Source organism: Macrotis lagotis, chromosome 3 (assembly GCF_037893015.1).
Source record: "Macrotis lagotis isolate mMagLag1 chromosome 3, bilby.v1.9.chrom.fasta, whole genome shotgun sequence".
Classification (NCBI taxonomy): domain Eukaryota; kingdom Metazoa; phylum Chordata; class Mammalia; order Peramelemorphia; family Peramelidae; genus Macrotis; species Macrotis lagotis.
The window spans coordinates 289,276,628-289,295,657 of NC_133660.1; the positions used below are offsets into that span (position 1 = coordinate 289,276,628).

The window sequence follows — 19,030 nt, forward strand, 5'->3', positions numbered from 1 at the left end:
GAATTCATGTTGAAATACTATTACCAAAGAAAGAATTATTGAACTTGAGTACAAATTGAAATAGAGCATTCTCACTTTCATATATTTCATGCTTTCTGTAAAATACCTTGACTTTTCTTGTATGCTTGAAAGCATGTTGCTAGCTTTCCCAATGAAAAAGAAAAGCAAATGAGGGAGAGAATTTGGAAGTCAATATTTTTACTGTTATAAATATTTAAATCCCATTTTCTAATTCTGCTCATGATATTCTACATAAGCTGGCATTTCTTTCGCTATATTTTTAAATGAATTTTTCAGTCATTTCCCAGTTGATTGTCATTGTCTTAACTTTTAATATTTTGTCATCACAAAAAAATTGGAAATATTATCTATATGAATATATATATATATGTATCTGTATGAAAACATATCCATATTCTTTTCCATTTTCTTTCATTTCTATTTGAAATTGCCCTAAAAGTGGTGTTGCTGTCTCAGAGAAAATGCAGGTTTAGGATGATAGTAAAAAATTTTTTTCCAGAATTGTTGAACAAGTTCAGAACTCAATTAAGTGTTTTAGTGTCTCTATTTTTCCACAATCTTTCCAGCATTTGCTATTTTTCTGTTCTGTCAAGTTTTTTAATGTGATAAATATTAAAAGGGACTTCTAGGTATTTCATTATTACATTTCTCTAATTAATAGTGATTAAAATTTGTTTCATATGACAACTATGAAAAATGACTGGATAGTAAGACCAAAGTAATCCAATATTCAATTTTATAAATTACTAAATAAAGCAATTAACCATGCCTTTTTGAGTATTAATTACTTCAACTGCATTTTTAATTATTTATATTTCCAAATAGATCATCTCACCTTGTTTTTTCAAAGACTTAGGTGTTAGAGTAGGGAGGTGGCATTAAATCTGGCCCCCTATATTTACTGTCTCCACATTCCTGGACAATGCACTTCACCCTCTTTGCCCCAGTTTCCTCATCTGAAAAATGAGCCAAATAAAGAATTGATAAATAATGCCATTATCTTTGCAAAGGCAACACCTGATCGAGGCAAATAAAAGAACAAAAGCAACAGCAATGCCATCATAGTTGAATGGGGTAAGGAAAGGGTCTTCAATTTCATTGGGGTGATGAACAAAATTAAAGTTTTTCTGTGAATGCAAGCCCACAATAATATCTTTGCAACTTAAACATTTAAGGACTTTTTTCTAAATTTCTGAGGGAATTTAATTTAAACTACTTTTTTGAAGGCAGTATTTCTTAACAAAAGTTCTAATCAAACAATCCACTTTAACACTGCTTAGCTCCCTCTCTTGTCTTTGATCCAACCCATGAGATTTCTTGACACCTATCTCAAGAGTAATGCTACCCTGAATTCTCTTCTCTGGATTGTAGAGTCATTGCAGTAATATAATTTTCGAGAGAGTCTCAGCTGTCCTACTCAATTCTTTCCTCCTTCAAGTATCATGTATTGGGGAAGAGTTGAACAAGACACAGTGAATCTATGTCAAGATACGATTTATGTATTGCTTCCTCTATTAGAAAGTTTAAGAAGCACTTCTGTTGATCTATCTATCCACCCATCTATTGAGCTATCTATCCTCTCTCTCAATCTATCTATCTATCTATCTATCTATCTATCTATCTATCTATCTATCTATCTATCTATCTATCCATCTATCTGTCTTAGCTAAGTAATTACTAACTGTTTGAAGGCAGATTTGAACTCAGTTCTTACTGAGTCCAGAGCCAGTGCTCTCTTCACTGTGCCACCAAGCTATCCCTAAACTTAAGATTTCCTTTTTTAAAGAAAGATTTTATTTATTTTGAGTTTTACAATTTTCCCCCTAATCTTGCTTCCCCCCACTCCCCACAGAAGGCAGTTACATTGTTACAGTCTTTACATTGCTTCCATGATATACATTGATCTAGATTGAATGTGATGAGAGAAAACTCATACCCTTAAGGAAAAAAATAAAATATAAGAGATTGCAAAATTACGTAAGATAGTGTTTTTTAAATTAAAGATAATAGTCTTTAGTCTTTGTTCAAACTCCATAATACTTTTTTTTGGATACAAATGGTATTCTCTATCCCAGATATCCTAAAATTGTCCCTGATTGTTGCACTGATGAAATGAGCAAGTCCATTAAGTCTGATCATAACCCCCCTGTTGCTGTTAAGGTCTACAATGTTTTTATAGTTCTGCTCATCTTGCTCACCTTCAGTTCATGCAAATCCTTCTAGGCTTCCCTGAATTCCCATCCCTTCTGGTTTCTAATAAAACAATAGTGTTCCATGACACACATATCCCACAGTTTGTTAAGCCATTCTCCAACTGAAGGACATTTATTTAATTTACAATTCTTTGCCACCACTGACAGGGCTGCTATGAATATTTTTTGAAAAAGTGTTTATTTTACCCTTTTTTGTAATCTTTTCAGGATATAGACCCAGTAGTGGTATTGCTAGATCAAAAGGTATGTGCATTTTTGTTGCCCTTTGGGCTTAATTCCAAATTGATCTCCAGAAAGGTTAGATGAGTTCATAGCTCCAGTGTGAATCCAATGTCCCAGATTTTCCACTCCCTTCCAACATTGATCATTGTCCATTCAGAGAGGTGTGAGGTGGTATATCAGAGATACTTTAATGTGCATTTCACTAATAAGTAGTGATTTAGAGCAATTATTCATATGACTCTGGAGGTGTCTTATTTTGCTTTCTTTAGTTGATTTGTGATTTATTTTTCTTTTCTCCCATTACATGATTAATATGGGACTATATTTTCCACTACAGCAATTACTTTAATCTCTATCAAAGTACTTAACTTTCTAAAGAGGTACAAAGGAGGAATGGAGAAGGTGAGAGTATTTGGAACTCAAAAAAATTTAGAATATTAAAAATTATAATTATTAATAATTTGAAATACAAGTTATTTTTGAATTGTGTATGATGGGAGAATTCTAAAAATTAAAATCTGGTAGGAAATCTCATGAATGGGTCATAAAAAAAGACTGGAGGGCTGGTTATGTTGGAACTTTAGTCTTATCTAGGCTGAAGAGGAATAAATTATTTATTTGAAGGGGTTTAGTAGTCATCTAAATTTCTAGAAAAAATGAGGAGAGGGATTTTAAAAAATTAGAATAAAGTTAAGGAAGTGGAAAAGAAGATAGGGAAGGAATTTTAGAGGGGTGGATAAAATGAGGAATAAGAGGTTAATAGGAAAAGATAAAGGAAGAGGACTAGAGAAAAAGAGAGGGCAAGAAGGAAAATAGTGAGTAAAAATAAGATGGAGGGAAATTCATATATGATAATTAGAAATTTGTCAAATCTTTAAGAATATAAGTCATTCCTCAAATAAAAAATAATCAAAGGATATGAATAGGCAGTTTTCTAATGAAGAAATCTAAACAATATATAATCATCTAAAAATGCTCTGAATAGAGATATGTGGGTTAAGATATCCTTTTGTATCTATCAAATTGAGGTGTAAAGTGACAAATGTTGCAGAAGGTATGGATAAATTGAAAAATGAAATAATGAAATAATTTTAGAGAGAAATCAGGGATTATGTTGTTATTAAGACACCCATGCCTTTTGAAAATAACATAACATTATATACAGTAACAGCAACATTATTTTGGAGATAAGTTTTAGAGAATAATTTATTTTTTCTATCATGAATACCCAAATTCACTATAAGGGACATAAGGGTAAAAAGAATATCTGTAGTCAGAGAAAGAACTAATAGATTTAAGTATGTGTAGATTATTTGATTTACGTCTACATATTTCTTTCTAATGGGTGCCATCCCTGGGATGAGTGGAAGGAAGAACAAAAAAGAAAGATACATATGATAATTTTGCTGTATATTTGAAAGGATTGGCAAGATATGCAAAGTATATTTTTATTTTCTTATGTAATATTTTTTCTTTCACTATGTTTAGAAATACATCTTTTTTATTCTATAGATTACAAATTCAATTAAAATTATGCATTTAAACTTTAAAAAATGTTATGGTAACTAAGTAGAAAAACATATTTGAATATTTGAATTATCTCTTAATAAAAAAATAGGCAGAGATATAAACATAACAAATCCATGCATTTCCAATTTATTTCATTCTAATAAAGAATATTAAAAGATAAATTAAACTGTAATGGGAGGTACCTACAAAGGGGCACCTTCCCTATTGTATTAGGAAAGAGCTGGAAAGAGAAATCCCATAGAAAGTAACCTCAGACAATATAAAACACCTGGGAATCTACCTGCCAAGGCAGATTCAAAAACTTTTTGAGAACAATTACAAAATAGTTCTCACACTAATAAAATCAGATTTAAATTACTGGGCAAACATCATCTGCTCATGGATAGGTCAAACTAATGTAATAAAAATGACAATTCTACCAAAAGTAAACTACCTGTTTAATGTGCTACCAATCAAAATTCCAAAAAATAATTTAATGCATTAGAAAAATTCTAAGTAAATTTATATGGAGAAGTGAAAAGTCAAGACTTTCCAGGGATTCAATGAAAAATATGCAAAAGAAGGTGGCTTAGCCTGACCAGATCTAAAATTTTATTATAAAGCATCAGTCATCAAAAATGTCTGGTTTTGGCTGAGAAATAGAAAGGTGGATCAGTGGAATAGACTAGGTGCAAGAGTAGGAAATGCTTATAGTAATTATAGTAATTCGCTATTTGATAAACCCAAAGATTCCAATTATTGGAATAAAAACTCTCTCTTTGATAGAAACTGTTGGGAAAATTGGAATTTAGTATGGAAGAAACTTAGATGATCAAGACATAAAAAAAATATTTAAGGAAACTAGAAGATCAAAGAGCAGTTTACTTGTCAGATATTTGGAAAGGGTAACAATTTATGACCAAAGAAGAGATGGAGAACATCATTAAAAACAAACTATATAATTTTGATTACATTACATTAAAAAGGTTTTGGCACACAAAACCAATGTAGCCAAGATCAAAAGAAATGTAGTAAATTGGGAAACAATTTTTACAACTAGTATTTCTGACAAAGGACTTATTTCTAAAATATACAGAGAACTGAGTCAAAGTTTCAAAAAAAAAAGACATTCCCCAGTTGACAAATGGTCAAAGGGTATGCAAAGGAAATTTATAGATGAGGAAATTAAAGCAATCCACAGTCATAAGAAAAATTGCTCTAAATCATTTCTTATTAGAGAAATGTAATTTAAAAGATCTCTGAGGTACTACCTCTCACCTCTCAGATTGGCCAATATAACCAGAAAGCACAATGATCAGTGTTCCAAAGGATGTGGGAAATCTGGGACACTAATACATTGTTGGTGGAGCTGAAAACTCATCCAATCTTTCTGGAGAGTAGTTTGGAATTGTGCCCAAAGGCAACAAAAATCTGCATACCCTTTGAACCAGCAATACCACTACTGGGTCTGTACCCTGAAGAGATTATTCAAAAGGGTAAAAAACATCACTTGTACAAAAATATTCATAGCAGCTCTGTTTGTGGTGGCAAAGAATTGAAAATTAAGTGAATGTCCTTCATTTGGGAAATAGCTTAACAAACCTTCATATATGTATGTCATAAAACATTATTGTTCTATTAGAGACCAGGAAGGATGGGAATTCAGGGAAGCTTGGGGGGATTTGCATGAACTGATGCTGAGTAAGGTGAGCAGAACCAGAAAAATATTGTACATCCTAACAGCCACATGGGGGTGATGATAAACCCTGATGGCCTTGCTCATTCCATCAGTGCAATAATCAGGGACAATTTTGGACTTTCTGCAATGGGGAATGCCATCTGTATCCAGAGAAAGAACTGGGGTTTTTAAACAAAGACAAAAGACTATTACCTTTAACTTAGAAAAAAAAGTTATCTTATTATGTAATTTTTCTATCTCTTATACTTTATTTTTCTTCCTTAAGGATATGACTTCTCTGTCATCACATTCAACTGAGACCAATGTATAACATGGAACTAATGTAAACACTAACAAAATGCCTTCTGTGGGGGTGGGGGAGGGAAGCAAGAATGGGGGGGAAATTGTAAAACTCAATATAAATAAAATCCTTCTAAAAATTAGTTACAGGTTAAAAAATTTTAAACATAACATAAAATAAATAATTATGTTCTGTAAAAAAATAAAACAAAACAAGAGATATAAAGGAATTAAGAAAAAGGATGATTTGATCTTAAAATTTATTACATTAATACAATATCTACAGGTAGATATCATTGCTCAGGATAAATCATGAATCAATGAAATACTGTGAATATCTAAATCATTCATATTAGGTCATCTTACAATATTGCTAGTACTGGATACAATATTCTGAAACCATCTTGTCCATCACTTTTTATGGTTCAACAAGGGGTAAAAAGGATACGCACAATTTTGGGAATAGTTCCAAGTTTGTCTTCAGAATAGCAGGACTAGTTCACAACTCCACCATCAGTGCATTAGTATGCCAAATATTTTGACAATCCTTCAAATATTTATCATTTTTCTTTTCTGCATTATTAGCCAAATTGGTGGGTGTGAGATGAAACCTCACAGTGCTTTAACTAATTAATAATGACCATTTTCAAATGTAGAATCAGTTGTATGTCTATAAATTTGACTTATTTCTCTACATATTTGATAAGAGTCCTTTAACAAAGAAAATTTTTGGAATTTCCCCCACCCCAGTTTCCTGTTTTTTTTAAATCTAATGTTGTTACATTGTGTTAATCAATCAAAATTTTAATAAAATTTAATCAAAATAATTCATTTTAGGTTTTTTTTCATGAATTCTTATCTCAGCAACACATCTGACAGTTATAATATTTCATTCTCCTGAAATTTGCTTATGATGGCACCCTTTTTGTCTAAATGAACCCATTTTCACTTTTCTTGACATACAATGTGAGATGTTACTTTAAACATACTGGTTTGAAAAACAATTTACAGACCGCCAAACAATTTTTGCTAAATAGTTATATACCAAAAAGCTGATAACAATGCAACCACAACTGTGGCCCACCTGTGCTAGGTGGTAGATAAATATAAAGATAAGTAAAAGAAAGTTTTAGTTTTCAAAATGATTAAAATTAAAAAAATCAATGATGTTCCGATTGAAAGCAAAAGAATGTATTAGGTCTTACAGATGTTAAAGGAAAAATAAAAGTCTTTGCCAAAAAGAAGTTTACTTAGCTGCCAATTAGTGTAAATAATTACAACCAAGAGTGTTTCCATTTTTAGGAGAATTCTCTTGGACTAGAATCAAAGATCATATTATGAATAATTGTAAACTCAAATTTTTCCAAATGAAATAGACATGGTCATTAAAATAGAGGCATTATTTTTGACAATTGACCTAGAGATATGCTATTAAAAAGGGCATACATTAGCCATCAGGAGAGATAAGACATTTATTTATAATTCTAGATTTAGTAGAAAATAAACTGTAAGAAGCACCTAAGGAAAAAAAAAGACAAATGATATATAAATTTAGGTATAATGAAAACTAATTCTAGCTTGAGGAATGAGGAAAGACTTTGTGGAAAATCAAATCATCAAAATTGAGATGGAGGCACTATGGTGCTGATCAATTCAAAACCTTCAATTTACAAATGAAAAACGTTAGGAATAAAGAGTTTTATTTCTGATTCAGGTACCTAAAATATACACATAAGCAAATACACACATATGTAAATACACTTTTGCATGTAAATCTTTTATATATGTTAATATATACATTTTAATATTTGTTTGGAAAGGTGAGTTCATCTTCAACATCAAGAGGAGGAAAAAATAAATACTATCAGAAAGATGAATGGAAACAAAAACATGAAAGTGAGAAATCAAGCTTCATGTTGAGCATTGTGATGACTGCCTTTGATTAAGCGTATCTAAATTTTTGCAAGGGATCAATTAGTGGCCTATTTGTTATTCTGATGGCACTTTTGTCCAAAGACAGTGAGCCAGTACCATGATATTTGCATTGCAGACCATAAGCACTGGTAAGATGGCTGAAGGTTATGCTAAAATCAATGACTAAATCATTCCATTCTATGTAACATTTAATCTAAAGAGTCATTTTTTTCAGGATAGGAAAGTTTTCAGATAAACTTCTTTCCTGATGTAGGCTACTTCATGAATGATCTTGAATATTTTGCAGTCCAAATAGATAATCTTCAGGGTTTTTTTTATTTTTTCAAGGATGTGGTAAACATTCTTCTGATCATCTTCGCCATAGCAACTGTGACTTTCTGGTTCCTCAGACTGTAGATGATGGGGTTCATGTATGGAGGCAGTACTGTGTAGATCATTGCAATTAAAAGGTTCTGGATAGGTGAGGTATCCAATGTGTCCTTGAGAACCACAATCATTTTAGAAATGAGATGATAATCAGCTGTGGGGAGCAGGTTGAAATGACCTTATAGTACCCATCCACAGAAGGAATCTTGAGTATATTGAAGAAAATGCAGGCATATGAAGCAATTAAAAGGCCAAACCAGAAGAAGAAAACACTTAAACTTACTGCAATTAATGGAAACTGTATGAAATACGTCAGAGGTTAGGACATTCAGTACATGAGAGATATCACAGAAAAACTGGTGGATCACATTTGAACCATAGAAGGGCAGCCAAAACATGTTGCCTGTGTGGACAGCTGAATACACAAGTCCACTGAGCCATGAGCCAACTGCTGCCAAGATACAATGTACTGGACTCATGATGATGCCATAGTGTAGGGGATGGCAGATGGCCACATAGCAGTCATAGGACACAGCCACAAGCAAAGCAAACTCTGCTGTTCCAAAGCCAAGAACGAAGAAGATCTGAGAAGCACAGCTAAAGAGGGACAAGGACTGGATGCCAACAAAGAATTCACAATGAATTTTGGAATTGTAACCGAGATGGTGCAGAGATCCAGAAGGGATAAGCTGCTCATAAAAAAATACGTAGGAGAGTGAAGTTGTGGATCAGTAATAATTGCAGCAATAGTGAGAAGATTTCCCATCAAGGTTGCTAGATAAATCATCAGGAACAGCACAGCATGGAAGCCCTGAAACTCCCTCATACTGGAGAACTCCATGAGTAGGAACTGTGTGATGATGATGAAGTTGTTCATCCCTGCTGGTATTCTGGAACTTAACTGACATCATTTAATAATATTAATAACAGAAAAGAGTGTTGAAAAGAATGAATGTTTTTTTTCCAAATAAAACTTGAAACCTACTCTGTCCAACCAATCTTAAATAAAAGAAAATTCAGACTTAGTTTCATAACCCAAACAGCTAAAGTAAGAGCTGACAGTAGAAATGATAAGTATAAAATGCTAGAACAGAGTTACAGATACCTAGCTGTGCAGAATGACCAGAGGAAGTTGTATAAGATGAACATCAGCAAAGTGAATGATATCAATAAAAATTTAATATAGAGGATTATCACCATCAAGGATGAAAACTATTTCATGCATCTGTAAACATGCATTAGTATATAAATTTACACAGACATACACCAATATTTATGAATACATATATACATTTTATACATATATGTAAATATATCTATTTATATAAACACTGGTTATATTGATTTAAGTTTATATGTTTTTGTACATATATCTTTAGATCAATGTTTATCTATAGATACTGATAGAATGAGAGAAAGAAGAGGATGAGAGAAAGAGTAAGACTAAATTTCAAATGGTTATATTTAGGAAAATGATCTGAAAACATTCAAAAAATCATATCAAATAATCTTATTTTAATGATAATATGTTTTCATAGAAAGATAAAGCAAGCCCCAAACTGATTCAGTGTTTTGTATATTGTAATATAGACAAGTAGAAATATATTCAGAATTTGAAACCAATTATTTTGAATTTAAATGCAGTTTCCCCATTAAAAAAAAGTAGAAATGAAAGATGCTTTGAAACCAGTAAGAATAATTACTCTGATGTTACTGTTTTTTAATTGAATCTAGCTATGCATGACTACATTTGAGTTTTTTAACAAGCATATGGTAGTCGTTTGCCATTTCTTTCACAAACTCATTTCATAGGTAAGAAGTTGGGGTATATAGGGTTAAGTGACTTGCCCAAAATCACACAATTAAAAGGAATATGAGACCAGATTTAAATTCGTGAAAAAGTCTTCCTGACTTCAGGTCTAACACATTACATAGTTACTACATAGTTGTGCTAAATAGGCAATAAATCATTCTTTCCCTTGTTCAAATGATATCTATATTTATATATACATCTATTTCTATATAACTATTCAAATGATATATATATATATGTTTACATGTTTGTATGAATATACATATACATATTAAGATTGATGTATTAGACTTCAAAAAAAAACACTTGAAAGACTAGAAATGCTATCCCATACAAAATGTTCCTCATATTTTAGTTTGACTTTTCCTGTGCTACCTTCATCTCTGCAATCTGGTCTTTTTTACACTTACCAGACATTTCAATACTTCTGATTATGAGTTTACAGGTAAGTAACTGGTCCAAATTTTACTGCTTAGATGTACTTCCACATACTTGATAAGACTGTCTCCATAAGTATTTTTTTTCTGAAAATAAATAGGAATTTGAAAAACAAGCAGAGGCCTTTTTGTCATCCAGGCTGAAATAGTTCCACCTGAATAAATTCCCTTTTTATTCTCACTCACTGAGACTCTTTATTCTAAATGAGGTGAATACAGTTTCTCTTTGTTCCTTGAGGATATCTTACCACTACTGAAACAAGACCTGGGCTGAGGCTACCAAAAGTCTTCCATCTAACTTAATCATCAGACAATGGATCTAGTACTTCAAGAAATCCGATTTTAAGCATCGATTTTGCATCATCACAGACATTTCACCTTTAGTGTCACTTACTCGTTCATAGCTCACTTCTTGGTTCCTCTGAGTATCTGTAAAATTAAGGTATTAGATAGCACTGCCCCTAGTAAACTTTTCTTATTGTGTGAAAGGAATTCATTTCCCCAGATCTACTACCATGAAGATAAACTCTTGGAAGAACTAATTAACATTGAGAAGAAATTAAGGCTGGTGTTGTGATTTTATTCTATAGACATTTGCAAAAGAAAAAACTGTACCTAGCAAGGCAGAGGTGCAAAACAAAAATAAAGATACAGATAGAGATGGAGATGTTAGAGCCAGAGAACGATGGAGGGATGGAGGTGGAGATAGAAAGATAAAATAATGCACAAGCATGCATATAATAAATAGATGGTAGGGGCGGCTAGATGGCACAGTGGATAAAGCACTGGCCCTGTAGTCAGGAGTGCCTGAGTTCAAATCCGGTCTCAGACACTTAATAATTACCTAGCTGTGTGGCCTTGGGCAAGCAACTTAACCCCATTTGCCTTGCAAAAACTAAATAAATAAATAAATAGATGGTAGACAAATGAATAGACAGGTATGGATGTTACAAGCAATAGTGATATTGATGGAATGATATAGATATAACAGTGTATAGATATACAAACATGTGCTTTATTCTATATGGAAGTATGTTTACATATAAAACATATTTATACTTCTAAAATACTGTTATATGCTCATATATATGTGCCTATATGTCTGCATATTTAGAGAGATAGAGATAATATATTTATAGAGAAATACAGATAAATACATGCTAGATAGACAGATATCCCTTTATTAACCTTCCACTTAAAAGCAAATATCAATTTAGGTTTCAGTCTCCTTAAAAACCTGAACTCCAAATTCAGCATTAAAATTCATTTTCCAAACTTCCTAATATCCCAAAAATTGAGCCATTTTAACAGCATAGTAACAAATTTAACGCCCCTGAGTTCTCAGACCTAGCATAGTCTGATTCCTGACCTATACATAGACACATCTACCCATATATATATATATACATACATATATGCATATATATTTATCAACCTCCAGAAGAAATATACCTATACAAGATCCATATTCTCTCTCTCTCTCTCTCTCTCTCTCTCTCTCTCTCTCTCTCTCTCTCTCTCACACACACACACACAAATATGCATTTGTAATTCTTGTTCTCCATGCTTCTCTTTTCCTCATTACAATCTAAAGTGAAAAAAGAAATCAGAGATCTAGAATTCTCATTGAAGGGTTTTAAGACATATCAAACGTTTAGACATAGTATTATCTTATCAGTAAAAGAGTAATATTTGTTTTATTTTCAGAATATCTAAATGGTAGTCTGAAAAAACTGGGAGATCTAACATCTACTTCAAGTCATTCAAAAGTGGCCTCCACCTAAAAGTGGTACATAATCTATTGAAAACAAATAGTGAATAGTTGAAGTTCTCAGAGAAGGGAATCATCCCTGCATTCATGTGTTGTTCAATTATAATCCATGATCCTAGCAGGAGAAACTTAAAACTGGATGTAGCCCAATTACCAAGGCCCTTTATTAATGCTAGAGATAGAGAGAGACAGATAGACAGACAGACAGACAGACAGACAGACAGAGGCAGAAAGAGGCAGAGAGAGAGATAGGCAGCAACTCACTCCTGTTTGCCTGTTTGGGGGAAAAAAAAGTAAGGGTCAAATAACTCTCTTGTGCTTTCAAAGTCAGCACTTTCTCCATTGAAGTTGTTCAAAAGTCCAATCCATCATTGTGGCAACAAAATTAAATAAAGATGAGGGAATGAATGAAATAGAGAGGTGAAGTAAGACAATCTCACCCAAAATAGATTCTCTTACACTGAGATCATTCCCCTGATTTTTATGTTCCCAAATTATACAACCGAGCAAACTTACCAGTCACCAAAAAATAACTATCATCATCATGAAGATAAGGGAGTTATTTGTTCTTATGTCCATACATTCCAATATATGATATGATTGTCATTAGATTCTCTAGTTACTTACTGTTCTACAACCAGGAGATCATTTCTTTTCTCATCAATTAATTCCATTCTCACTTTCCTACTCAAAAGCATGGCAAATATTGATGTCTTAGACCTCTGAACCTAAACATCATTATGGAAAATTTTGTTGGTGATTCTTATATTGTAGAACCTGCTGAGATATGTCATCCTCTGGAGAAGGTGCTGTGAAATCACCAGAGTGTTCAAAGTGAATGTCATCATTCCTTTGGTTCCTGTGGATTCTTTACCCAATCCCTTGAGAATACTGATGTAGGGTAGAGTTTATTTTATAAACAACATGTTGAAAAATTTGTCCCTTCTTTGCCCCAGCTTCCTCATCTGAAAAATGAACTAAAGAAAGAATTGACAAATCACTTCATTATCTCTGCCAAGGCAATCCCAAATGGGGTCAAATTAAACAAAAGTAGCAATGCCCTTGTAGTTGAATGGAGTAAGCAAAGAGTCTTCAGTTTCATTGGCATGAGGAACATGAGCAAAGTTCCTCTACTAATGCAAGTCTACAGTAATGGTATTTACAATTGAAACATTTAAGGATGTTTCCAAAGCTCTGAGGGATTTCATGATATCCAAGAACACCTACTTTTTTTCAAGGCACTGTATCTTAAGGAAGTCCTAATCAGGCTATCCAATTGACTGTACTTAGCTCCCTCTCTTGTATTTTATACATTTCCCCAGAGCTTTCATGACACCTATCTTGGAATAATGCTATCCTGAATTCATTCTTTAAATTGGTGAGTCATTAGAAGAATATAATGGTTGAGAGTGTCTCAGCTATTCTTCTCACTATTCCCCTTCCTCAGGTATCATGAATTGGGGAAGGTTTGATCAACACATAGTGAATCTATCTCTAGATATCATTAATATGTTGTCTCCCTCTATTAGAAAGTAAGCTTCTTGCATGTAGGAGTTTATTGTTTTTTTGAGAAGCACATCTATCCATCTATCCATCTATTTAGCTCTACCTTCATAATCTCTCTTTATCTCTATTATCTATCTATCTATCTATCTACCTATCTACCTATCTCTCTATCTATCTATATGAACTATCATGTCCATTGTCTTCCCCACTGGACTGTGAGTTTCTTGAGACCGGGAATTGTTTTTGGCCCTTTCTAAATCTGCCATGCTTCCTGGAGAATTTGTTGTATGATACGGGCTTATTAAATGGTTTTTTGAGTGACAGACTAATCTTTCTTTTCTCCTAGATGGACAAAAACTATTTTGGAACTCTATTCTATGTAGAGAGTGAATTCACATTGAGTCACTGCTTTGGGGAAAAATAGATTTAGATACAATGCTTTAGAAGTTGAAGGTCATCATATCCAACATCTTCATTAAAAATGAGGAACAGGTCAAAAGAGAAAGTCACTTACCCAGGGAAATATAAAATTTTTTGGTAGAATTTGAACCTAAGACTGCCTGAAGAGTTGTCTGTGAATTGCAGAGATAGGAAAAGGACATAACCAGTATAATAGTGAGTGAAACAAAAGGCATGAAGACATGAAGGCACACTCTGTGATGGTAAAGAAACAACACTATCATACTGATAGCAAGTTTTGGCTAAACATATCTAATATTGCTCCAGCACATAAATTAGCGTTGCATTCATTCTTCTATTAACATTATTGCCCTAAGTCAATGGGCTGGTATCATGACAATTACACTGTAGACAATAACCATTTGTAGATATGATAAAAGAAAATAGTTGATTCATTTTCTCTGATTTAAAATTATGTCTTTGGAGGTTCTTTTCTGAGTAGCATTGTTTTGGTTCCCTGTCTACCCATTTAACCCATCCTCTTATATCATCTTGCACATATAATAGTCCAAAGACATATTTCTTATCTTTTTATGTTTCCAAGGATTAATATTTCTTTCTTAGGAAAAATGTTCTCTGAATTATTTTGATCACATGACTATATCTGATTGCTCAGGCTCTACATGATGGTCTAATTGTTTCTGAAAGACATTATACTAGCATCACGGTGAAACCATGTTGAAGGGGATAATAGAAGGTCAAAAGCAAGATAAACTTTGTGCCATCCAAGAAGAGAAGGAAGTTGACCTAAGCTGGGCAGACAAACAGGATGATAGGACAGCCGCTCACAGATGATACAATGAATTTGTTAAGAATGAGTAGATAGTAAAGAGATATTGCTCAGAAAAAAAAAAAACTATGTAGGAGAGCAAAAGTCTAGGACAGTAATAATTGCAGAAGTGGTTCCCATCAGGTTGGCCAGTTAAATCATCAGACAAAATATGAGGTTTAAGAACTGTATCATTCACATATAATGTAATCTTGGATACATCATTAGGAGAAAAGGTATCTCCTTTCTATCCTCAGGAACAAAATGTCTGATAGTTAAGATATATTCTCATATATTATTTGCATGTCAAATATGAGAACTGATAGTGAATGGGTTCATTTAGGAATGTAAAACTAAGTTCTTTTATTATCTGAGGGATATCCACTTCTATCCCCTGGATACACTGGAACACTGGCAGGTTTGTACTGGAAGGAGAAGGGGCATATGACAAGACATTCCAGTGGTTTCTACAGCAATGACTTTCTGGAGGATAACCAGGGAGGCCATTTAGGATTTATCAGTCCTTTAAGCCCTTTATGATTTTGAATGTTTTATTGGCCATCTAGGCCAGTAGACTATATTATTTATAATATTTACATGTTATAAATCTAATATCTTTCAATGAATTCAACAATAGTTACATGTTTTTTCTTCTCTTTGAAAAAGATCTTGTAAAAATCAATTCACCTCTAAAAAATGTTGTGCCTTTCTTCTTCAGTTCATAGAGGTAGAGCTAAAATTGTCTTCAGGTATGACATTTTAGTACTATTGATGAGGAACTAATACCTTCAAATGCCTTTCACTAATTCACCCTTTAATACCTAATAACTTTCACTAAACCAAATTACAATTTGATTTTATTTTTCCTTATCTTTGGAGAAAAGCTTTGTGAAACTGAAATCAAAATTTGGGGTTTATTTGCTCTAAAAATGATTCATTACCTCTTATAAATCATAGATCTTATAGTTGGAACAGGCCTTAAAAGTCATAAAGTTGAGTCACCTCATAGTTTTAGATATTAGGAAAGTAAGGCTCAATATATAACTTGTTCCTAGTACATCATCCTATCCCCTTCCATTCATTTAAACAAAACACAATTTCATCCATTTTTTATCTTTATCTTTGGAGAAAAAATCAGATAAAAATAAAATCAGCAATTTTTTTAAATGAATGGTCAGAGGTAGAGTCAAGAAGGCAGATATGAGTGGGAACTCCCTTGAACTCCCCCAAATTTCTTTCTAAATAACTTTAAAATAATGCCTCAAATTAAATTCCGAAATGTTAGAACAAACAAAAGCTCTGGTGAGAAAAATTTTCAACTCAAAACCACTGAGGCGATTGGCAAGGGAAGTCTATGTCTGAATCAGGATCAGCAACAGCTTTGGCAACTCTCATTTATGTTGGTTAGACAAGTGATCAGAAAGCCATTATAGGTGACCCTTTGCTGTTACTGAGTCAAGACCATGCTCTACTACCTCGAGTATTTCCAAGGGAAAAGAGGGGGAAATTAGCACTTGAGGCTGCAGGAAAGCAAGGTTCTGGATGTACTTCCAGACTTAAAAGAAGTTCTAGCAGATGTTGTTATAGGGAAACAAGGTTCTGTCTTAGGTAAATGCAGAGCACATGCCAAGAGAGCAGGGACCATATTTGTCCTTAATAACACCCTGGAAGCATAAAAATCCTACAGTAAGTACTCCATAGAACTGACTCAAAGCATAATAAAGACAAGAAGATTGAGACAGTGTCCATTCCAACCTGAAAGTAAAGTCCACCGCTAATATAAAATTAAGTCAAGACTTGAAATTTAGGAAAGCCAGATAGTCAGGACAGTCTAACTGAAATGCTGTTATTGTGATTAAAGATGAAAACACAAATTCAGAAGATGATGTCAAAAATTCTACAAACAAATCCTTAAAGGAAAAAGAAGTGAAAAACAAATCCAAGAATAATTACTGGAAGAAATTAAAATATTCAAAGTCAAATAAGAGAGGTAAAGGGAAAATTGAGAAAAAAGGAGCGATGCAAGAAAATTAATAGAGTCAACAAGTTTACAAAGGAGATACAAAAATAGTAAAGAAATTAGCACTTTAAAATCAAAATTGACCATTTGAATAAGAGTTACAAATAAATTCACTGAAGAACTCCTTAAAATGAAGAAAATGTTAAACGTGTTAAAAGCAGGGAGGGGGATTTGTTGCAAAAGAAAACAAATCACTGAAGATCTCTAAAAAAAAGCAGAAATGGTCAAGTGGAAGTTAAGATCCTCATGAGACATTAGAAAACAACACAAAATCCAAAGAATGGAAAAATAGAAGAAAATCTGAAATATCTCATAGTAGAAAGTACTGACCCAGAAAATGATTGAGGAGAGATAATTTAAGAATTTGTGAGAACCAAGATCAAAATAAGACCCGAGAGGTCATCTTTCAAGAAATTATCAAGGAAAATTTTTCTGATATACTAGAACCTGAGAAATAGAAAGAAAAAGAATACTCTCTTCACATCCTGAAAGATATTCCAAAGTTAAAACCCCTGAAAAATATTGAAAGCAAATTACAGTGTTCAGGACATGAGATAATATTGCAAGTGGTCAGAGAGAAACAGTTCAAAATAGTGGAACCAGTCATTATCACACTAGATTCAGCAGTTTCTATGTTGAAGGAGCATAAACTATGAATTCCAGAAGGTTAGGATTACAAAAGAAAATTGAAAAACAGTATAATTCTGAATAAGGAGGGGCAGAAGGAAAGGCAAATTAAATAAAAATCTTTAAAATAAAAAAAATAAATGATAGCTTTTGCAATAAGAGAAGAAAGAGAAATTCCTCAATATTTGACCCAGTTGAATTAGAGTTTCCCATAGCTCCCTGGAAAGCTCTGGTAAAGAGATGGGTCCAGGAAGGTCTAGAGAAAAGCAGCCAATGACACCCAGTGCTCACACTGGAAAGCAATACTTACAAGGCAGAATGGCAGGAGGAAACCAGTGTTTGACCAGGTTAATCCTCATGCACCTCCTCTCCCCAGGGCTCTCAGCAAGAACTCTAGGGCACTGCTAAAGCCAAGAGATGCAGCAACTTACCAGCAGGTTCAAAATAGACAATCCCAGGCCTGTATATTCCCTCTGGATAAGAGGAGAGTGGCTCTGAAGAAGTCTGTTTATGGGTGAAATTGTGGGCAGAGGAGGTGTTGAAGGTCATGAGGCTAACAATATGCTGATTACCCATAGCAGTTGGACTCCTTTGGAGCAGGAGCTGCAATTTCTTGAGTACTCCTCAGCCCCTGTAGTAAATGTCTCCATCCCAACCCCAGTGAAAAGTATCTTGTGAGCTTGGAGAAACCTGTGGATGAAACTTTGCTGTAGATCCCCAGGGCCCAGCCTGCTGTGGATGACCAGCTTGTGTCACTCTTCTACCTTGCACTTGGTAGCTTCAGTTTCCTCAGGTTTTTCTCATTTGAGACACTCAGTTTGGTCACAGCTAAGCTCCTCATGAGGTGGCACACTGCATCCATTTTCCTCTTGGTATACACTGTCAACAGTACCAGCTGGCTTTGGGGCACTGATTGGAGGGATCCAGCTGTTGAACCAGCAAATAACCAGCTTTGTGCTTTCCCAAAGTTGCGGTGCTCCTGTTCTGCATGAGGTCCATGACCAGGTCTCCTAGACAAATCAGAAACTGCTGGTCACAGGTCAAGGTTGATTTCAAGGGTTCCTCTAATTTGTTGCCAAGGTTCCCACCTTCCCATCAAGCTCAAAGCTGAATGGATTTTTAAAATTTTTCAAGCAATGTCTCAATGAAGGCAGTGCTCAGGTCCAATACTACCAATAGCCTGTGCTGAATGTGCTCTGGCTTCACAGGATTGGAATGCTGCCTCAGTTGCTCTGACCCCTCAATCATTCTTTTAAAGAATCTAGCTCACGGTTTACCCTTCGGACGATCAGATGTCAGCGAGGATGACTCTTTCCTAATAGCCCAAGAGCACTGATCTATGGTCTGCCAGCTTCTCCAGGTCCTCTGGCTGCTCCGGGTCCTT

General features: G+C 33.8%; 1 protein-coding gene across 1 annotated transcript; it reads right to left on the reverse strand.

The window, feature by feature from the left end:
* Positions 1-8,192: 8,192 nt before the first annotated feature.
* Positions 8,193-18,645, reverse strand: LOC141519443 (olfactory receptor 14I1-like). Its single transcript, XM_074231683.1, has 3 exons — positions 18,539-18,645; positions 8,528-8,841; positions 8,193-8,398 (listed from the first exon to the last, which is right to left on the reverse strand). Exons 1-3 carry the CDS (start codon positions 18,643-18,645, stop codon positions 8,193-8,195), a joined length of 627 nt encoding a protein of 208 aa, XP_074087784.1.
* Positions 18,646-19,030: the final 385 nt, after the last annotated feature.

Bases quoted from the DNA above. Each gene is read 5' to 3' on its own strand.
- LOC141519443 (XM_074231683.1), bottom strand. From the start codon at position 18,645: ATGGACCTCATGCAGAACAGGAGCACCGCAACTTTGGGAAAGCACAAA. The intron at 8,842-18,538 runs GTACTGTTGACA...GTCCCTCTTTAG, and splicing joins CAGTGCCCCAAAGCCAGCTG to CTGTGCTTCTCAGATCTTCT. The intron at 8,399-8,527 runs GTAAGTTTAAGT...TGCTCCCCACAG, and splicing joins TACAGTTTCCATTAATTGCA to CTGATTATCATCTCATTTCT.